This window comes from Sylvia atricapilla, chromosome 2 (genome assembly GCF_009819655.1).
Source record: "Sylvia atricapilla isolate bSylAtr1 chromosome 2, bSylAtr1.pri, whole genome shotgun sequence".
NCBI classification, from domain to species: domain Eukaryota; kingdom Metazoa; phylum Chordata; class Aves; order Passeriformes; family Sylviidae; genus Sylvia; species Sylvia atricapilla.
The window spans coordinates 15359893-15383218 of NC_089141.1; the positions used below are offsets into that span (position 1 = coordinate 15359893).

The window sequence follows — 23326 nt, forward strand, 5'->3', positions numbered from 1 at the left end:
ATTCTTTTTTAAGATTTTTCAGGCCATTGAGTCATCCCTCATTCCATCTTCAAAGATATAGCAGATCTTGGTCTGAAGTTGCTTTTTGTCCAGGTATATGATTGTGTGATCATGCAGTGGTCAATTCCACATATTCCCTGCCTAGGCAATTTTATTTTGCTGAAAGAGAACAATTATGACAAAGAAATGTATTCTTCTACAGAATTTATCCAGGAAACTGAAATTAGAATGGTTGATCTTGAAATAATATGTAAGGGCATATGGTCTTTATCAAATTATTTAATTTAGTGATAGTATTTGTGGCTTGTGAAAGGATTGTTGAGTAAATAAGTCTAGCCCTGAATGTGTTTGACATAGAAATCCCATACAAGTGTATGTGGGGATTGCTGTGTATAAACAGATCAGAGTCAGTCACTTTTATCTAATCATGTACCTGTAGAAAGACAGTGATAGCATGTACTTGTATTGGCTTTTTTGCTTAAGTACTGAAATAAAACTAATTTCTGCCCTTCATAGCTCTATTTCATTCATGACTAGGCAAAGAAGGTTGCTACCCATCCTGGTTTTTTGAAAATTTAAAGTCTGGTAAGACAAACCAAGGTGACTTCCCTCTCCACCAAGTAGTCTTCTATTAAAATTGTCATTTAACAAGAACTGTGAGTCAAATCTTGTAGCATTTTTTTGTTCAAGAAGTTACCTGGAATGCAGAGCAAAAATACCTCTCCTTGCCTAAAGGAAGCTAAAGAAAACACTACTTCATGCAATTAACTCACAGTTTTCTAGGAGGATGACATTATAACAGAAGTATATTTGTATATTTATGTATATGTTAAAGTGCGGGGAAGCACCTAAAAGTTTATATTCTTTCATGACACCAGAAAATTATCTAGCTACTTTTATCCGCCATCACTGTCTCCAATTCAAAGCAGACATGTTTTGTCTTTGTTAAGTTTTAAGCTTAAGACCAAACAATTTTTTTTCTGATGAAGAATAGAGAAATACATTTTAATGCTTCAGATTTGTATTTCTTGTTGCAAACAGAGTAATTTTCATTTTCTACTCAATTTTTGCCTGTTTCAAATGCTTGTACTCTGTTAGGTATTATATTTTTATTTTAATTTCAGTTTGAGTGGAAAATTCAGTAGTAGGATTACCAGTGACTGTCTTGGGTTCAAGCACTTATTAACAAATGGTTCATACTATGCAGATAAAACGAGGTATGGTGCTGCCCGAGGTGGGTGGCAGCTGGTGAATTTAAAAGCTCTATGCCAGATTACTCATCATGTTTGAATTTGCTGCTAGGAATAAATGTGTTGCCTGTTTCTAAAATAGATTATTTATAACCTTTTGAAAAGATTTCTGACAGGATTTACAACAGATGGGTTCAGGAAACGAGATATTTAGACCATTTCTATAGTTATTTCACTCATTAGATAGATTTTCCAGATGAGCAGGTTAGAATTTTTTATTTTTGCACTCTGTTGTATTTCTTATGGCAGCTGGGCAGGAGCACAGCTGCTGAAAAAGGCACAATATTTGGGAAGAGCCCAAAAGTTTCAGTAACACTGACCCTCTTTTCAAAGGCAGTTGCTATACTGCTTCGAGAAGGAGGACCTTCCAGTGGAAGGATCTGTGAAGATCTGTCTGATGTCCCAGGCAGGGTACTGCTGAGCTTGTAAATTAATTTCAGCTAAGTCCATGTGCAAATGCAGTTTTGCTTTGCAGTAAGCCAGGTTTGCTTAGGTTTGGTCAGGTGCTGTGGTTCATCTTCCCAAAAAGCAAATACCCAGATAATTTTGTCACCAGGATAGGAGTGAAGTATTTGAATTTAGCTAAGGGACTAAAGGGAGACCAAGTACAGAAACTGAACTTACCTGTTATGATGGTGGTGAGACAGACAGCTAAGACACCTGTCATGAATTTTCCAAATTTCCTATTAATTAAAGCAGCCTATTGGCATTTAAGTGCAATATGACTGTATGATGCATTTCAATCTGCACTGGGAAGTTTTCATGACATAAATCAGCCTGGCATGACTTAATGATCTGTTAAGAATGGTGCAGCATGAAAAAACAAAAAAAAAAACACAACAACAACAACAACAACAACAACAACAACAACAACAACAAAAACAGAAAGGGCTGTATTTTATAGAAAGTTGCATAGGTTTTGTGACATTGCTCAGTTGGTTCAGACTGGTAAGTGAGAAAGAATTATCTTTGTTATTCTTCATTCTGTCTCCTGCAGAGAAAGTCTATATACAAGGAATGCTTTTATTTTTATTACATTCATTAACATACTACATTCACTTGAGACACTGAGGATTTATAAAATATCAGTAATGTGGATTGGTGTGTGTTGGGAGAGACGAGATCATTCTTGGTGCTGTGATGCCATCTTTCAGTGGCAGAAATCTCAAATTTATATCAAAATGTGCAATCTTGCCTGTCTGGTACCATTTACAGAAATTTTTCAGGAGAGGATAAGGACAACAGGAGACATTGAGCTTTTTGGGCTTGTTAAATGAAAGAATAAGACATCATTATTTTAAAAAAATTCTAAAATTCTTCAGATTTAAAGATAAAATTTTGCTTTAGAATTAAATTCAGATTGCTTAGTATAACAGTAAGAGATTAAAATTTGGAGCTGGCTTGTTACAATTTTTTGTAGCCTATGAATGCCACTCTAAAAATCTTTAAGTCCTTAGCATATCTACTTTGCCTATCAAGTTCAATCACTGAAGTACAGGAAGTGATCAAGAGTCCCATTATTTTAATATTTTAATTATTGAGCTCTAGCTTGGGGAAGTTTTAAGACATTTAATGCACAACTTTTATTTTTTAACTTTCAAAGTTTCTCAAAGCATGCTCAGACCAGTGGGAATTGTTTTCCTGTTTCATTGGCCTCTGAGTATATCCATGTCTTTGAAGATCAGTGTATGAAAAAGGTCTGTTGATGTGTTGCTCTCCTCAAGCTTTTCCCCTCCTTTCAGTAAAAGGAATAATTGGTTACCTTTCCTTCAAGAGGAACGTGGAAATCAATACATTAATCTATTCACTTTTCCCTCTACTTTCTTTGCTCTGTTGATGCCGGGCAATTTACAGCTCGGATGTGATCTCAGTGTTACTCAGCAGCAAAACTACTGTGTGCCCTGTTCCTTGAATGTGAAATTGTCAGTCAGAATAAATAGTCATCTTTCCTCCTCTCTCCTTTTTCTCTCTTCATTTAACAGTGTTCTAAATTGAGCAGAGCCTCTCCTCTCAGCCTTATTTATTCTCAAGGGTAAACAAACCAGGAATTTGTCACCTTTCTCACTGTAGCCTAAAGACTCTTTGCCCTTCTCATCATCTCCGTAGCTCTTCTCTGCAGCATGTGAATTCATGTCTTTTTGTAGGGGGTAACCAGGTTACACTCATTATTTTGATGAAATCCTACTGTATCAGAAAGGACCTTTCCTTTTTAAACATATTGCCAGCAAACTATCCTGCTATCTCCCCTGAAAAAAAAGGAATCAAGGCATATTGCATTTCTTTTTGTTGACTTTTTTTTTTTTGGGCTTGTTAAACTCACAAGAGGTAGAAGTGGCACAAGCCATCTACTGAGGGTACAGTACATAAAGAACCAGGCTAAAGGGTTAAGATTTTAGGAGGGCACATCTTTCCTATATGATCTGAGCAAAAGGTGTATCCTCAATCTCGGGCACTTGTGAAAACCCAAAAAATTACAAAGCATTGTCTAAAGCAGAGAAAGTCCTGAGTAATGGAAGTTATTTGGCAGCCAGAATCAGTGCTCCTTTTCTTTATATGCATCAAAACTAAATGAAGAACTTACTAGACCCAGCAGCATCTGTTAAGTTTGGGGGCTGCTTAAAAGAGATGATTGGACAAAGTACTATAAAATAGAGATGTATGACTAAATGAGAACAGGTTACAGTCACTGGGGTGAAATTAAGACTGATATTTAAACTAAATATTTCAATGCACTGTAAAACAAAGAGGAGGAAGAGCCCAGGAAAAGTGCTGCTGCTGAAGTCAGGGCACTGGAAAATGAGATGGGGGAGTAGAAAGTAGATGCCTTTCTTTTTGGCTATGTAGGAGGCAGACTTGATTTTTTTTTTTTAAATAATGATTCTCAGTGTATTTTTTTTTAATTTACATTAGTTCTAAGGAAGAATGAAGAACAAATATTTTTTTTCCACCACGCAGATTTACCCCACTTCATTCTTTTGGGTCATCTAGGGATAAAGGAGAGATTGTGTGTCAAAATATATAGGGCAGTTAGCAGTTTTTATTTATTGATTCTCTAGGCTTCTTTCACCTCTTGCAAAGAAGGAAAAAAATGCTTATGCTTCTGTGCTTTAAGAGATTGTCTGCTTCAGTGTGTCAGAGCAACTGAAGGATAAAAATGTTTTTATATGTGAAATTCAGAACCTGAATTTAAATTGAAAATTAGAATAATTAGTATGAAGGAAGGTTTAGCATTCTCAAATGATCAAAGTATGCCCTTCTCACAATGTTGTGTTTACACATGGTTCATCTGAAAACAGCAACAAACCACAACAAAAGGAGTTTCTCAGTTCCCATGACACAACAGCAGTGTGAAGGACACTAACAGGAGAACTGCTCCTGGTAATAATTCCCCCTTCTCTCTTCCTCTATCTCTGATTCTTCTTTCCCAGTATTTCCTTTCGTTCAGCCTGCCAAAAGTTCTCCCCATTTGTCCACATACTTGTGCTTTTGTGTATTTGACCTGTTTTTGCAGGACATGCGAGAACTAATTTGGAAGTAGTGTCAGTGTTAAAGGTGGTATCCCAGCTATGGATTATCTGTGCTTCCCTAGGTTATGGGAAGCTGCTTTCCAGAAGACTCCAAACAAAGCACCTGCTTTACCCCCTCCACACATGTGATTTTAAAATAATATATTGGGTATAGTGGAGGGATTCCTAAATCACTGGTTATCCCCACAACCTACCCATTCTGCATTTTTGTGGGCTTTTTGCATTTTGCAGGGCTATTCACCTGAAGAGGAAATCATGAAAGACAGAGAGCAGTACAAATGGACAAGCAAGAGGACATAGTTAAAAAAAAAAAAAATTCATCTATCAAATGAGATTTACGCATTTGTTTAAAAGGCACTGCACTCATGCAACCTAGGGAATGGCAGAGTAAGAGTGGAAACTCATTTTCCAGTTAACTTCATTGTAACTCAAGTGCTAAAAAGTTGATGCCTTCCCTGTGTGTGACACACCTAATCATTGGAACACACCGTAAGATTAAGATGTCTTTTCTGTTTAAAGAGAATTATTGTTGTTAGCTTCCATTAGTTTATTCTTGACAAGAAAGATCTGTCTTTTGTAAGGGCTCCTGTGTCAGAGGCTACAGCCTTGATTTATCATTAGTCACAGCTAATAATGCACTAATAACTTTGTGTCCTAACAACCACATATCACTTGCAGTACCCATTATGAAGATCTGGACTTTTGAGGGAAGAACTGCTGAATCAGCCTGTTTCTGGAGTTCGAGGCTGCACCTACTTTGTTTTCCTCCATTTACTCCATCAGCAAAAGATCTTTCAAAATGTCTGGACTTTTGTATCTGCACTTCTTGGAAGCTCAAGAATGCTAATAAGCATTGTTACAAGGTGTAGAAATAGAACCTTACAGTGTTATTTTGTATTTGTATCACAAAATCACCTAAAACCCCAATGTCTTGACAAATTTGTCTTGTCCCAATCCCAGACAAATTTAACCAATGACACAGAAAGGCAGAGGATATTTTTTTTTTTCTTTAAAGACCTCCTGTATTGCCTTCAATTGTCATCTAAGCTGGTATCAGGAACTAGCAAAGCAATCCTACAGATAAGTAGCTCTGTTCTGTAGATGGTGTCAAGGGTTACCTCCCTTCTGAAAATACCTGTTACTTTACGTGGAGCTCTGCGGGCTTCTCCTGTCCTCTGTGTAAATGTCTTAGAGGCAAGTCTTGATTTGTGCTTGTAAGAGTGGAACGGAGTTTAATCTCTTAAAGTATCTCTTAAAATATGTGTATCAAAGGCAGCTGAAGGTGCCACATGAGTATTGTCACTGCAGTAAGGATTTGAGAGGAGTACTGAGATACCAGCTCCAAGTCTTTACAAAAGAAGATTTGGTGGATATTCCAAAGTCAAAAAACAGTTTGGGGAAGGCAACATTATCTTGTCATTCAGCTGACTCTCTTAGCTCCAGACAGAGCTACTGAGTGTTGTACCAGGTGAAACCTTGATTGTTCAAATGAAATTAATTGATTGCTGCAGATGTACAGTGCTGAAAAAGACTGTAGGTGGAAATCTTAGGTGGCCTGCTGTCTCTTCCCTGCTGGAAGCAGAACTGAGTGTTGCAGAATCTTGCTACTTTACCAGCCAGTGTGTTTCTACTTGTTCCTCAGAGCCTTTTCCCCTTACATTGTCTGGATTTTGCTTAGTATATTTGCAAGTCAGCATCTCTCCCCTTGCCCCCTTTGAATCACTCATAGAAATATATCAATAGATAATAAACAATTCCAGTTTAAAATGAAGACCTCATCTTTATCACTTTAGCTTGCCTAAGTAATCTCCATGATGAATTTCATGTGCAGTTCACTATCAACTGAAATTATATGTAATTAAAGGTTGTCAAATCTGTAATTTAAGCCCTTGAAATTTGTTGCTGTCACTCATTTCCCGTAAGACTTTTTTTTTTTTTTCCTGTGGATTTGATCCAAAGTCCACATAAGCCAATAGGAGCATTTCTACCAGCTTTAATGAGGTTTGAATAAATTCTCATATTCCCTGGTAGAATCATAGAATTGTTTCAGCTTGAAAAGACCTTTAGGATCTTTAAAATACTTCCAGGGATAGTGATTCCACCACCTCCCTGGACAACCTGCTGCAGTGCTTGACAGTCTCTTTGGTGAAGAAATTTTTCCTAAACCCAATCTAAACCTCCTCGAGCACGCCTGGAGGCCACTTCTGCTAGACCTATCATTTGTTAGATGTTAGATCATTTGGGAGAAGGGACTGATCCCTGCCTGGCTACACTCTCCTGTCAGGGAGCTGTAGACAGCAATAAGGTCCTCCCCAAGCCTCCTTTTCTCCAGGCTGAGCACCCCAACTTCCCTCAGCTGCTTCTCAACAGACTTGTGCTCCAGACCCTTCCCCAGCTCCACTGCCCTTCTCTGAACACATTCCAGCACCTCAATGTCCTTCATGCAGTGGGGGACCCAGAGCTGGACATAGGATTGAGGTGTGCCCTCAGCAGTGCCCAGCACAGGGGACAATCCCTGCCCTGGTCCTGCAGCCACACCACTGCTGATCCAGGCCAGGTGCCACCTGTTCAGTCACTGTCACCAACACTCCCAGGTGCTTTCCTGCTGGGGAGATTTCCAGCCACTCTTCCCTAAGCCTGTAGCACTGCCTGGGGTTGTTGTGACTCAAGTTCAGAACCCAGCACTTGTCTTGTTGGACTTCATTCAATTTTGCCTTAATTCGTTCATCCTGTCTGTTGCAGTAGAAATATATTAAAAAAACCACCCTCGCTACAATATCTATATATTTAATTAAAATCACCAATATAATGTATGGGCCCAAGGGCATCTGGTCTGGGGAAGGTACTATGAGCAAGTTATGATAATAAAATTGCTGCAGTATCGTTGAATTCCATGCCAACTCCAAATCACAAGATCAGATGAGAAAACTGTCTCTGGAAAAAAATGTTGCTAGTACTTGATATGGGATCAATGTACTTTTTTGCTATGAATTCACATTTTTATGTATTAAATTTCCCCTCCCCTTCTGAGTCTTCTGCCACATTTCTTATCAGATGACCAGAGTTCACCTACAAGGGATGAACTCTCTGTCTCAGTCAAGCTTCTCTCCATCAGCAGCTTTATCAGCTCCTGTTGACTCAGTGTAACCTTCAGTATTCAGCAGCAGTACAAAGAAGAAATGCATGAAATCCATCTTATCACATTAGAGGTTCTGTTAACTATTAAGATTGGAGTAGAGCAGAGAAATCCCTTTGAAATTATATATAGCTCTTTTTTTTTTTTAAAGCTCTTTAACACTGGAGCAGGAGTTACCTTCATATACATTTATTAACAGCATAAGAGATCCATTTACCCATGTATAAACCACCAACATCCTAAAAGAGTGCAACAGAATGCACTCTACCCATTTTGAACAACATAACTAATGCTCACTACTGTTCATGCTTTTCTATCTCCATTTTAATTCCTGCAGTCGAATACTGTTCTGTGCTGTAAAAACAGTTCTGAACATGATGTGATTAACCTTAGGGTCCCCCCATCCCCTCATCTCAAAGCCCCCTCGTACATGGCCTGTGCTTTCTATTCATGTTCAACCATCTGATTTCCATATCATCTATTAGCATAACAGAGCTCTAGTGTGACATTGATTGAAGCTAGCGCTTGCTGAATGCAGTATCAAAGCATAATTTGCCAAAAATCAAATCTAATTTACTGTGTACTATTTAAATTTCTAAAAAAAAAAAAAAAAAAAAAAATTAACAAAAAAAAAAAAAAGGGAAAAGAAGTTTCAATAGGAGGATATTGGGTCTGGAATCTTGTTCTTTTTTCCCCATATTTTTGGCTACTCTGCTGGAATCCAAGCAATATATTTCATTTTAGAGCCACTGTCTTTGCCTTTCAGATGTCAGTTAAGCAAGAGGTTTTCCACTCTGCTTCTTCCAATCCAGTTTATGTTACATCTGAAATAGTAAAAAGTAATAGTCTGGGGGGCACAACACTTGGTTTGCTTGCTGCTTCATAAGTTTTTTAAACAGATCCTTCTAATGATCTTAATGTTTAGCTTGAATTAAGCATTAAAGCACCACATAACTTTAGCAGCTGATGCATGTCAAGCCTGCTGTTACTTCTCCTAACTGTATGTTTTCAGAATGTTTTAGAAATTCACCTACTTTGAGAGCAGCAATAATAGCTTGAATAAATTCTGCCCGATGTTCCACTGAAGCTGCACTTTGAGCAAGTCATGATCTCACTTAACCCTTCTGCAGAATGGAAGTAATAATATTTGTCTGTCTTTATAAACAGCATCCATATGTGAACATAATGAGCTCTCTTTTTAGGAAAATTGAAGAACCCAAGTGCTTGTTCTGTCAAAGAAGGCTTGCTGTCTCTGAGCAGGGTCATGCTGCATTCTCCAGGGATAATGACAGGCATAGTGTTTGGGTAGTTTGGACAAGAATTACTCCTGCAGTTCTTAACTGTTACTTTCAGTTTTCAAGTTTAACTAGAAATTTACAGATAAAACTGATATGGTGAAAGCATTGTTTATATGCTGTAAGCAAAGGTTTTTTTATCAGAGGCTGTCAACAGAGCTATAGCTGAATAAGACAACAAACTATGACAAAAAAAATTTCCTTCATTATTCAACTCCATCTTTAATGTTTTTTCTAAATGCATGCAAAGTTTTGTGTTTCAAAAATAATGTTTTTCATGTCCTTTAAAATTATGGTGCTAAATAGTTTGGCTGAAGAAACTGGTCTTGTGCTTGATTTAAATCTGAATAAAAGCTCTGATTAGTTTCTTTTTATAGTGAATTTTTAATAATTAAGGCTGCAGAGCAAAACTAGAAAATATATTGTTGCATAACTATATGTGATTGTTCACGGGAGTTTTTAGAAAGCCTGGCCTAGTAACTGTGAGGCCAAGTATCTGCTCATGTAATATTGTCAAATTGTGGAGAGGACTTGCTGTGTGGCAGGGAGAGAATAGAGCAACAGGCTCAGTCCATGTCAGAGTTACAGATTTATTTTCCTTGTCTGATTTGGGAAAAAAAGAGAAAAAAAGAGACAAAAGGAAGAAACTGTTTTTTGCTCTTAGGAAGATGAGAGATGTTGAAAATTAGGAAATTAGGAACGGGTCAAAAACTGGAAACTAAACTAGGTGGAAACCAGGGTGTGTATTTCTCATTGTTCCTAGACTACCAAATTAGCTTAATTTGATGCTCGGAAGGTCTGCTACAGCGACAAATTCAGTTGTGTTATATCTGTTTAGAGCTCTGAATTATTGATTTACAGCAGAGACCTGTGTGTGTGAGAGTGTTTCAGATGAACCTTTAAACCTGTCTACCTTGCATTTACTCAGTTTCACGATTTGAAGGACAGGCTCATGGAAATGCCATGCCCTTCTTGCTTCTGCTGAGCTGTCTGAGAGCGCTGTCTGAGCACCCCCCAGGGCACCAAGCACGCCTAAGAAGTGAATTTAGCCATCCATTCTGCTTAGGATAGATGCATGGGATGGTCTCCTGACGCCAGGTTTTTAGGTGGATTGTGGTCTTGAGGCCACCCACAACACTGCATAGACAGGAGTCAGGTGTGCACAGCTCCTGTCAAATGCAGGGGCAGCACCTGAGGAGATCAGGAGGTTTCTTCTCTTTTAGGAGTAATTAACTTCTGTAGCTGAGCTGGGCTGACTCTGTGATCTTTATAAGCAGGCGGTCGGAGCTGTAGGAATACCTTAGTGTAAGGTGTGTCTGTAGGAAGGGAGGTTTTACAGGTCCTTCTCCGCTCCTGGTCACTGACTGAGCAGTGACACGCACCGATTCCCGCCTCCCTGGCACCCGTGGGGTTTGCATGGGGATGTGCTGGGTGAAACAAGGTGAGGGAAAGCCAAGGAACTCGCTTCAGCTCAGCTCTGGAGGAGTGGTAGAACATGAGTTGAGTTCCCAGGGTATGTTTAGCAACACTTTATAGAAACCTCGAAAGGCGGCTGTAAACAGGCAGCAAGAGGGCACTTCGCCCTTAGTCCTGCCTGTTCATAAGATTAACACCTGCTAAGGTGGATGAAAAGTTCGACATTTCTCTCCAGAGAGGCCCAAACCTCTCTTTAGGAGTGTGAGGCAGAAGAAAATACCCTCTGCCTTCTAAACTGATTGTGATTCATGTTTATTAAGTGCTTTACAGTTCTTATTTTAAGAGTGCCAGCGCTACTCAACTGATGCTCTTTAGACTCCTGCTGATCTGTAAAGCCTTGGGAAGTACCTCATGAGAGAACTGCAAAGTGTATTTCAAGAGAATCAGGTCTGCTCACATTCCTATGCAGTTAGCAGGTTTGTGTCTGTGCTGTCAGCAGGTGTAATCGGAAGCTGGGTCTTGATTGCTCTTCGTGCCTAATTAAATAGTTTGTAATTATAATGCTGAAAATACGGTTTTCTAAAACACTTAAATTCTGTTTACCTGAAAGCTCAGTGTTCCTAAACCATCCTTCTGCACACCCACAAAACCAATAGTGGAATAGAAGAAAACAAGGATGGGGTGAGAGGCTTGAGCTTCTTGTTTACTTTCTTCCCCCTTCTTCAGCCTCAAAAGTTAGCTAGTCCTTTGATAAGAATATTTGGAGATGCTGCTTACAGTTGTAAAATATGCAAAAGAGTACAAATCCCCTTTAAAGTAAATTCCAGTGATGAACCAAGAGTGGAGGGTTTTCGTGTCCGACATAGAAAAATCATTTGCTTTACTTCTACATCAGGCTCAACATAGTTACTGATTTCAAGTTTTTTATCTCAAATCCTCTAACACTTCTTCCCCACTCTCTTTCTACTCATTAGCACCTTTTCTTTATCTTCACATTCCCAAGCACTGACTCTCTATTCTCCACCATTACCCTCCAGGCAAGTCAGACTATGCTCCTCTCTTCAAAATGGTTCACTTCTGACTGTGCTTCCTGGTGCTCTATGAGTGAACACTGTTAATGCCAACTACTTGAAAACATAGCCAGTCCTGCTTCTTCTTTCTTAACTCCAGTCTCCTTTTTTCTTTTCCTTGTGTCTTCCTTACCTCCTGAAATTCCTATTCCTTCTTACTCACCACTCGCCTGTCCCCATCAACTCTCCAACTTGTGCTTGTCTCTACTCTTTAAACTAGCTGGAACCCGGATTTACCAAGTTTGTGTTCTTTTGGCAACCATTCTTTTTACGGCAAGTCCTTCTCCCCACGCCATTCTTGACCACACTGCTTTTAAGAGGAGTGAGAGAGTTCTTGAACTTGAATTCTTTTGCTGTCATCCAGACCTTTCTTTCCTTTCTCAATCGTTTTTAAAAGTCCAGAGGGGCAGACTGAGAAAGGCAGTCTGTTTATCCTAATTCATACCTTGCAATACATGATAGCTCCAACAAGCTCTGTCAAGTGTGAGAGGATTTGAGGGTGCTGCCTTTCCAGAGCAAAGGTAGAATACATCCAGAGTTAGCAATATAAACACCTGACTCCTGCTCTTTAGCATTTAATGTCGTCAGAATTGACTCTAGCATGTATGGTTGTAATGTTTCTTTCCTTTTTAATTTATTTTTTTTTTTATAACTGGGGATGTCACAACATATATTGCTGCTCTCTTTGTCGCTGTTGTTGTTTCTGTTTATATATTAATTCTGTCTATACTAATGAATGTTTCTGGTGTCATGTCCTCTGACATAAAACAAATCTCCATAATGTTGTCTTTTTCCTTCAATATTCCCTTTCTCTCCCTTGCAAAATATCCTAAACTTACACCACGTTTTTTTCTTACCTTGTAGCTCCCCCACAGTTTGTGGTGAGACCACGAGACCAGATTGTAGCCCAGGGTCGAACAGTGACTTTTCCTTGTGAAACTAAAGGAAATCCCCAGCCAGCTGTTTTCTGGCAAAAAGAAGGAAGTCAGGTAAGTTGCAAGCACCCTGTAAGTCATTCAAATCTTTCTAAACAGTTATATTGTTAAATTTTAAGGAAAATTATTTACATTATCTTTTACAGTTCTTTTCGTCTTTCACATAAATTTGTCTTTTTAAACTATCACTATTCTCCACTGAAATTTGTGTCACTTTTTTTTTTAGTATTTTGAAGAACATAAAAGTCATTTGAGTTGTTGAAACCTGTGCTAGGCACTGTATAAATGAGTAAAAAGAAACAGTATGTATGTTAAAGTCTTTTTGTTCTGAAGCCCCCAACAAACAGGTGGGTGAGACAGGCACAGGAGATTAAAAAAGGTATGACTCAACTTTGAACTAATCAGAGGCAGTAATTACAGTTCACAACCTGTCTAGACATGATGAAGCAGAATGTATCCAGCAAGCTGATTTGCATTAGTGTTTTTTCTCATAGAGCATACAGATACAGGTTTTGAACACACAGATGCTTTCTTCAGTAAAATTGTCTCAAGAAATTTCCAGATCTGGTTTGAAAAATATTATCTGGTCGTCTTTGAAGGCAAAATTTGTGAGGCAGCAATTGTTGCTGCCAGCAGCCCATACTAACTTCTATAGCTTAGTATTTGGATATGATGCTACAACATTTCTTTACTGGAGGCACTGTGTGTACCAGCTCAGGTAAAATGTGAAATAAGAGCTGAACAACAGATGTCCTGCTCTGCCCCACTTGCTTCTGCTTCAGCTTTCTCAGGAGATGAGAAAACTGGTCCAGAATGACAGGACCAGGCTGACAGCATTTTGTGTTCTGCTGTCTTGGTGGCTTACAAAGACACAACACAATTATTTTATGGGTGTAATTATTTTATTGTCTGAGTGAAGGCTTAACCTTCAGTGTGTATCTCTCAGTTTAATATTTAGAGAAATTTAGATCTACCCTGAAGGATCACATCCTCGAAAAACACAGTATTGTGAGTCTCACTAAGGTGACAGTTTTTCCAAGGGAGAGGTACAATAGCATATTGAAATTAAAGTAGGAAGTACTGATGTGCTAGCAAACATTTTGAAGCTCTTCCTTGTAGAGCATTTTAATAACATGGTAATGTTTATGTAAAGTGAGCTTATAGTGTCACACTTGAATCTAATAAAGTGGACATCCATCATGCTGTAATAAAGAGAAGAGCTTCTAATTAAAGTAGGACATCATTTTCAGGATTAAAGTCATTTAGCGTAATTGAAAAGTGTTAATACTCTATTTTATCCTCTTCCATTGGTATCACTTCAAGGGTAAAAACATTTTAAGGTGAAAATGCATCTTATGTCTTTAATTGAATGTTATTACCTACTGATTGTACTATGTTGAAGCTGCTTAATTACAAACCTGGAAAATTAATTACCATATTGGGAACCAGATCCCTGAGGGTTAGAATAGTCTTTTTTGGCAAATAAATGCAACATAAAAATTGATACTTGCATGGTTTATAATCAAACCTTGAAACATGGCTCAATGTGGTTTACGGCATTCTCATGTTAATCTTAATTGATCATCAGTGAAGTATCACAGGTTGGGGTTGCCATCTCAAAGTATAACTTGCCAGATTTTGCAGTGAGATGCCACAGAGTGAGTGAGTTTCCACGTAGTGTATATCATCATAGTAACAGAGAGTGGAATTTTTGCCAAATTACAGGACTTTTCACCTTTGCCTCCCAGCTATAAATTGTTGCTTGTCTCTACAATGCTGTTTCTGCTTTTAGGGGAACTGTTTGCAGCACCACTTTCAGTGTTCAAAGTGATGTTACATAGTCATGTTATCCCACTCCAGTAATTGTACGGCATTTTTGGTTGAGAATCCATTTCCCGATCCTGTGTTTTTGAGCACAACCAGCTGGAAGGGAGGGAGCTGTTCCCTCCTGAGTAATTTTTTGTGCCAGCTTGTGTATAAACAGCTGGTCCTTTGTGCTGGGTAGCCTTTTCCCCAGAGCCCAACAGCCGCTCGCCGATGACCCGTGCGAGGGCAGGGCGTGTGCAACCTTCAGAGCCTGGGGATTAAATTCTTCCTCAAATTCAGTGGTGCTATATCAGGGATGGCTCTGGTCCCTCTGCTTGCAACCCAGCATGCCACCATTGTGCCCAGATGAGCAACTTGACAGCTAATTAAAACTGGTGAAATTGTGAAAAGGGTTGAGAAAGGGGTTGTGCTGTAATTTAGGACAAGTTGTAGTTCTTAGTTCTGTGGTCTTTGAAGGGAGGAGTTGAGAGACTGGTGAACTTCTCCTGATGTGTGGAATATTCACTGGGACATGGTACCTTTCCAGAACAGAGAATCCCATACTGAAGATAAAAACAAGGACTGATTCCCCTTTGTAATGAAGTGATAAAGAGGATTCTGGACTATTTTTCTCTTAAGATTTAGGAGCTTAATCCTTGCACTGTCTTTTACATTCCGTTTCTTTTTATACATTATATAATGAGTGATAAATGAACTCAAGATCAGCCATGTCAAATTTCTCCTCTCTCTCATAATACTTACTGAAGTTTTCATAGTATCTTCATCCAGTAGGTATCTTGTGCCAGGCAGAAGTAATTTTGAAAGTTTCAAGGCGGTTCAGAAAACAGGGTAATTATTTGAGACCCGCTTAATCCCATAACCTCAAATTGTTTCAGAATTTTAACACTTTTTTCCCTGTTATCGACATGTTTACTGGGTGAATATTGATTTTTGAGGAAAACTATGCTGTTATAAATTTCTTAAACATAGCTATTGAAAGGCAGGAAAAGAAAAGCCTAGTGTGCTGAGTAACCCAATAGGTTAATGCAGCTATAAGGATACTTGGAATGTTGGATCTTCCTTAAAGCATATCTATTTCCTTTTGCTGCCAAAATCATAGAGATAAAGGCATGAATTTCACTTAAAAATAGAATTTGTTTCTTATTTGAATTCTTACTTATTTCTTAAGCAGTTTGTTGCTTATCAGTTCCAAATAATTTTTGTAAACCATCAAGGCCTGCTTCAGAAGGAAGAGATCTGCAGAAAATTCATTTAATACCCTACTCTGCACTTTTAGATTTTATTTTTAGTCAATACAGACGAGCTTAAGTGTTAGTAGGGAGTCATCATTAGAAAGCACAGCAGAGCTAGACAAGCTGCAGTAATGACTGAGAGCTTATCACAGCATGGTAACAGTGTTTTGGGGTATTCCTGATGCAAACAACTGTATTTTTCATAGAGTCTTGTTGAGTTGATAAAATCCAGACCCTGTTTTACTGGAATTACTGTTGTTTAATTATTGTTTAAGCTGTTCTCCATTGGGCAATGCTGCTGATCTTTTTCTTCGCATTGCGTTCCTTTTCCTCTTCTTATTTATTCACAAGAGCTGTGCCAGAGGGTATAACTTTTTCCTTGAAAACACACCACTAAAACCTTTTTGGGCCTGTAGCATTGATTCATTCAGTCCTTCATCATATGCAATGACTACTAGAGCCATTCCAGTTATTATTATTGACATCTCTCTTTTCTCCAATCCAGCCCAAAGGCAAAAACTAATCTCTCTGTTTTGTGCTAACTGATATCTTATCCTACATGAAATTATTTTTTCTCTCTGATGATTTCCACATCAGATTAGTACCCTTTCTCTTCACCCTCCAGGCTCTATGCTGAATTTCTCCTTTGGTTTATCACAGTTTTAATTTCCTTTTACTTCTTTAAAGTCTCATGCTCTGCCAGCTTCTCCTACTTCATGACATGTTCCTGTCTTCCTCCCAGCTTTACTTAATGTGCCATGCTCTTGCTTTCTCCTTTTCTCAGAACGTTTTCACAGCCAAACAATAGTGCTCTGCTCCCTCAAGTCTCCAGGATTCAATGCTTGCTGCTAGTTTTCTCGTGTTTGCTGTAGTGTTATGTCCTTCTGGTTTGATAGCCCAGTGTATTATTACAATTGCATTCAGAAGGAAGACGAATGTGTCACAAATATAAATCGCTCAAGTGTGATTGTTGGAAAATGTCTCCTCGCCTCCACCCCAGTCAGAACACAGCCCTGTGAGCTGTCAAAAGGCTGATTCTAATTTAAACTCTGAGTTGCCCAAGGCAGGGAAAGCAGCTCTATCTGTTCATAAAGTCAGAACCACACTTGCTTTTTCCTCCTCGATTATTTATAGTACTTTTAAGGAAAAATCATTGTCTCTGTAGCTGAAGGAAAAGTGGTGCTTTTGTGTTTTGAACTGATGTGAGATGAATTGTCTTTGCAGAACCTCCTCTTCCCAAACCAGCCTCTGCAGCCCAACAGCAGATATTCCGTGTCACCGACCGGGGACCTCACCATTACCAACATCCAGAGGTCTGATGCAGGCTACTACATTTGTCAAGCACTGACGGTTGCTGGAAGCATTTTAGCAAAGGCTCAGCTGGAGGTTACTGATGGTGAGCTGTTAGAAATTCCTTTTTTTTTTTTTCCCTGTCAAAAGTACTTGAAAAGCAGTGTAAATAAAGGCGTATGAGATCACATAAATCATACAAGTAAATGGACAGTTTTCTGTAGGAAATAAAGTGAGAAAAGATCTCTGTATTTGTCTATGGAGTGAAAAAAGGCATCAAAGTCTAGTTTGCCTCTGCTTGCTCTCTGGAGGTTTGTTAACAATGGAAAAAAGGGTCAAATCAGAGTAGAATAGGTTTGGTGAGAAATGAAGCTGCTTGGTTTGCTAGAGCTAAGACAGGACTGCAAAAAAAAAAAAAATTATGGGGAATGAATAGCTTTGTGATTAAAGCAGTGAACAGGGGTGCAGAAAAATGTATCTCCATTCCCACCAGTCTTCAGTCCTGTCTTAGACAAATAGGGGATATGTCCTTAGCTCAATTAAAGTGGCACAGTTGCTCTGAAGGTGGTGGAATACCATAGGTTTAGAATGCCTACAACATGGAGCCCTTTAGTCTCTCCAAGAATGAGGCACCTGCCCCAGAGCTGTGTTCTCAGAATGCCTCAGTAGGGGTAGGTGTGAAAAAAGTGTTAAAATCCATAGGTAGAGAAGAGTTTTCAGAAAAGGAAAAGAAGTGCATGGTCTGTCTTGATGCTTTTCATTTCAAATTTTTGGGATTGAAATTCATGCTGCCTTGAGGTTTCCCATCTACAAGCAAGAATCCTTTTCATATGTCAGGAATCCTGTTGATATCCCTCTTCATCCCATTGTGGATAGAAGGCAGTTTGCATCCTTTAATGTTAGTGAAGAAAACAAGAGAATCCCTCTTATACTCAGAGACAGTGGCATTCCCCAGCATCATTATTCCTTATCTTAACTGACACATTAAATATCTCCTGACAGACTTTGATGAATTTTTGCCATTAAAACTGTTGTTATATGCAGAGGTCTACTTTTACTATTCCCTTAGAGACCTGCCTGCACCATGAAAGTTTGAAAAGGTGTCTAATTTTGAATAATCTGCCTTTTCACAAGAGCATATTCATCACAAGTGACAGGTAGAGAGGTTCAGGCTCGTTTTATAGAGGTTTGAGCATTAATTTGATGCCTTTTCTTTGTTTTCCAAAAGCTGCCTATATTTTTATGACAAGGGGAAATAGTTTCTGCGTTATCCTTGCATCTCTTCAAGCTCATTGTTTTTCTGTAGTTTCTGGAGACTAAAATCTTGGCTTTGCTCTGCAGTCTCTTTAAGTCCTTTCTCTCATGGTCTATGACAAAATGATGCATTTTTCATTCAATTCAAATTTAAATGTAGATTAAAAGGTCATTTAAAAGGAATGGAAAGGCAATATTTTTTAATATCTGTCCATAATGCTGCCTGATTCAGGGCCATGACTATGATTGGAATAAATAGAACACACAAACATTGGCTGGGAGGACATTGAGCTGTTAAATGGTCACACCTGCTGATGCTGCACAGATTTACAGCAACAGGCACTGAGTGGATCAAATCAGGTTCAAGGATGCTAGTGATGAGAAATTCGTCCTTTTGACAGCCAAGGGCTTTGGTCCACCTTTATCTGTTTCTTGTGCGGGGAAAAAAATAAATCCTAATTGATCTCTTTGGAATTTCCATTAGTTTTTTTAGCAAGCCAGGGGAAAGTGTCCCTGCTGAAATGCAAGCTCATCTCCAGTTAATTCTGATTAAAGGCAGTGTGCATTCTGCACAGCTCAAAGAGAGCATTAGCTGGTGGCTCTGCTGCTCAAGGAGTGCAGGTCCTGCCTTCCTCAAATGCTTTCCAGAAACCACAGTCAGCATGATCATTGTGAAATAATACAGGATTGCTTTATTAGAAATACCATTTCATCCTGGAGTCAAAGGGCGGGTGAGGTCAGAAGAAAAGTGCCAGAACAACGTTGTGGAGCTGAGATTATGTGAATAAATGCACCATAAGATCACAGATATTTTTTAATTGCTTTAAGTTAGGAAGTTAACCATAAATGTTGAAATAATCTGTTTTGGTTGATGCTGAGCAGAAGTTATGGGAGCTAATGACTTTTATCAGTAGGGAAATCTAATTTAATAGTTTTAAGAATATAATAAAAGATACACTGTGAGTGCTAGCTATGTGCTTAAGCATCAGTGTTCTAGTTCTTGGCTGGTGATTTCAGTTTTACTTCCTAGCCCAGAATTTTTCTGTTTGGTTAATGATTTAATAATAGTGGCGAGCCATCTTTTTCATTTTGAACACATTTTTGTTTGATCCAGAGTAATTTAGATCCAATTGAAGTTCCAATACAGAATGAAAACATGTCATGTGCAGAAAAACAAGTGCTTAATTATACCATATATAGCAGTGTTTCAGTTGTTACATTTTTGCACTTACAAGTCTTTACTGGAAATATTTTTAGCTCAAGTGTTCACATGAGAAGAGATTACTAGCTGTGATGAAATGTGCTGAGTTGAGTAATAATTTTGCTGATTATGGACTGTGCTAAGAGCCTTCAGCGTATTTGAAATTCAAATCTTGTATTTTCTTGAAAGGCTATCATGTAATTCACTGTGTAACGCACATCTGGAAAGGCAAAATCATTTTAAAAATTGAAGAATCTTAGCAATCCTTTCAAAACCAAGAAATGAATATGCAGCTCACAATCTTAAAATGACAGATCATGTAAATAAACCAAGTGCTTCCACCTCTCTGCTATGTCTATGCTCAACATGAAAGGAATAGTTTCCAGTTAGTATTGTGTTAGTATTTGTCAATTGTGCACAGAATATTTTGGGGAAAATCTTAAGTTCCCCTCAGTAATTTTTAAAATTTATTAATAAATGTTTCAGATTTACTTGTCTGTAAATCTGACCGCCATGACTCATAGCCCTCATCCAAAGTATGTTGTTTAGCAAGTGTGGCAATTTCAAACAGGAGAAACTCAGCACAACTTCACAGCTTCCTGTGAAGCTCTTCTGCAAAAACAAAAAAAAAGGACAGAGGAGGGATTGGTCTCTGCTTTTCCACCTTTCAGAGAGAACCTTGCCCTATCATCAGTGTTCATCATGTGAATTTCCTTACTTTTGTCTGATTTTACTCATTATTTCACTAGTTTGGTTGTTTTTTTAATTTTGATTTTGGAAGTGCCAAAGTAAGTGCCAAAGTGCCATTTCATTTTGCCTTTCTCTTCTTTTAATTTACATTATAACTTGATCATGTATCCCCAATTTTAAATATGATTTCAGTTGATCCAAACTGCATTTGTAGTGAATAAACTGTTAATGAACAAATATAGTTTGTTCTTTTCCTATAATCTCTTAAAAAAATTAATATGTATTTTAACACAAAAGGAATCTGTTAATTTTTCAGTTACCAGCATACACAGATGTATGGATATTGGCAAATACTTTCAAAACCATTTTTAAAATTAGAGTTATTTTGAAATCAACTTCTGCTTTACCATGGAAATATGTTTGTAGGCACACAAAATGTTTTTGTGGAACTGATATAGAAGCTTCCAGCTAGGAGAAAACTAGGTAAATGAAAAGAAACCAAGTAGTTAAACTGTTTTAAAAGCAACTAACAATCCCCACTCCATTTTGTCACTATTTTTCACTAGTCCTCTGTTCTTCATTATTCTTCTGATATATACATATTTTATATATATCACTTTAAACTCTAATCAAATTTTGAATCTTTACTAATGAGGACCTAAGTGGTAGGAATGCAAGCACACACATGTTCTAGAGAAGATTTACAAGTCGTAGTTGTGAAGACAATACAGCTGTTCACAGATCAGTGGAAACTCTAAGTGTTCATTTAACCTTTAGCCTTAGTGTCATGGAAACCTGTAGTGGTCTTTCACCCATAACACCCTTGAAAATGAAGATTCCTTCTGGCCAGGAGGCTTTCAATTACACTATTGATCAGAGCCATTTAAAGGATTATGAGCTCCTCATTTGGGCTGTAAAAAAAATCTAATTACATGCCGAAGAACAATATCTGTAATGCAGTAGGTTTTGAAAACACCTACATTGCTACACATTTGAAAGACACTTAGGTGAAGGAAATAACTGCAATGGAATAGCTAGCAACTTAAATAGTTATTCCTTAATTTTTAGCTGCCTAGAATACTGGGATTTGCTGGTTTACACTAAATCTAAAGGATAACTTGCACAGCTAAGTTTTAATTTTAATATACTCATGCTGCAGCTACCCTGATAGTATGTGTGAGCTGAGATCAATTTTTATTTTGCCAAATGGCTGAACTATGTAGTCATAAGGAACCTTAATGAGATGAAATATTTTGTACCGAGGTGAAAATGCATTATAATTTTATTGTTATATAGTGTTTCCTGTTCTATCTCCTAAGTTCAGTGGGTGATATTCAGAATTTCCAAAACAGCTTTCACATCTTGGTGTTAAAAAATAATCCGCATTGGCTTTCTATTTTTGGTTTCAATTTCAATGAATGTGAGGAGCTCACACTCCAAGGTGTGATTCTGACCATTTTAATGATTCTTATCTTTGTAAATCTTTATAACAAAAGAAAGATAGGCAGTATTTTTGCAACATTAAAATTTCAGAAGCAATTATTTTAGGCATAAAATTTGCCACTAACACATCTCTGATATGTTTTATTTATTAAATAGCATGATGAAAGCACTTTGGATCTGTTGAAGGTTCCAGAGGTTTGCATCTCAAACAGCTCAAATACAACAGAAGCCATATTGCATCATAATAACTTGTTTTCACTTCGTTGTTAGAGTCAGGTGCTGTGTATGGACTATAATAAACAGATCCTCAGCTAGAATAAATGATTCAAACTCAATTGACATCAGCAGAGGCAGGCTAACTTGCACCAGTGTAGAAGTTAATCTTGCCTGCTACAATATTTAATACCAGTCATGTAGTTGTTCAGTTGTTCAACCTTCAAAGCAGCAGCAGTATGGGTAGTAAATATATAAAGGTACATTAAAAGAAAAAAGAGTTCTCAGTTCCATTGTATGGACTTTTTGAAGCAGTCCTAGCCTTGTGCATATTCAAATATTTCCCATTAGTTTGTATAAATGCACTCTTTAGACACAAATGTTATATTTTGTTGATTAACAGATGCTCGTAGAAAGGGTTAAACAACAGAATTATTTGGGATAAAATGATCTTTCAGGAAAAAAGAACATGAGCATTTTACCTCATCTTCACGATATCCCACCGGTTGTGGAATGAGGCTTACAGGCAGCCATGCACTCTCTCACTGGTTGTAGGGGCCTTTATTCAGTATTGCAAGCATGCAGATGTAAATTATCAGGAAAAAAATTGGACTTCGTGGCTTTAAAAGGAAATGAAATGATTTGATAAGTAAGCTGTTAAATGGTGTGATTGAGTTTGAGCTTTTCTCTGCTGGAAAGAGCAGTACCATCATTTAGATCGTTCAGATTATGAAAGTGTTTTTTTATAACTGTTAGATATTTTTGCTGGTGAAAAATTGCAGATAAAGTAGGAATGGGGGATGTGATTGGTACATAGTCTAGAATAGCTGTAGTGTTTCACTTTTAACTCAACAGATTTTCTCTTTTAGACCATAAATTGGGTAAGCAGTTAAACACATTTTGATGTGACATCAAAGGTGTGTTCTAAGTGCTTTCCCCAATTGGAAGAAAAGAGTGATGCACTTCAATTCTTCTGTGAATCAAGGTCTTAATTTTTATCCTGTTAATCAAATGATCCTGATGATCTTTGATAACAGATATTTTTCTATCTGCATGTTACCTTGCAGTGGTGAAATAAAAGTCTTAGTGAAACACTTTTCAAATATTCCAACTAACCGATAACCTCTATCTATCTTCCAAAAATAATGTTTTTAGCCTCTTAGAGGCTATCTTCAAGCAGATTTTTAAAACCTGTCCATCATGGCAGAATAGGAGCAGCAGAGGACGGTTCAAGGTCTGGGTGCCAATGCCTGTGCCACTGTTTTAGTCTTGACAGATCGGCCTCCGCCCATCATCCTCCAGGGCCCCGTCAACCAGACCCTGGCAGTGGATGGCACAGCTCTGTTCAAGTGCAAGGCCACAGGTGACCCTGTCCCCGTCATCAGCTGGCTCAAGGAAGGGTTCACCTTCCTGGGCCGGGACCCTCGGACATCCATCCAGGACCAGGGCACGCTGCAGATCAAAGCCCTGCGGGTGAGTAACGGGGACGGGTTGGAGCTCTTGGTGGGTGCCTCAGGCAGCTCTCTGCCTTCCTGCTGTCTTCAGAA

The 23326-nt window shown here is 38.2% G+C and overlaps 1 protein-coding gene across 1 annotated transcript in view; it reads left to right on the plus strand.

Moving 5' to 3' along the window:
• Window positions 1-5077, plus strand: part of LOC136373284 (contactin-5-like) — a 56139-nt gene extending 51062 nt beyond the window's left edge. The window contains exons 8-9 of the mRNA XM_066338183.1: window positions 1500-1661; window positions 5009-5077. Of these exons, the coding sequence (XP_066194280.1) occupies window positions 1500-1661; window positions 5009-5077 (231 nt within the window). The remainder of the gene's footprint in view (window positions 1-1499; window positions 1662-5008) is intronic.
• The last annotated feature ends 18249 nt before the right edge of the window (window positions 5078-23326 follow it).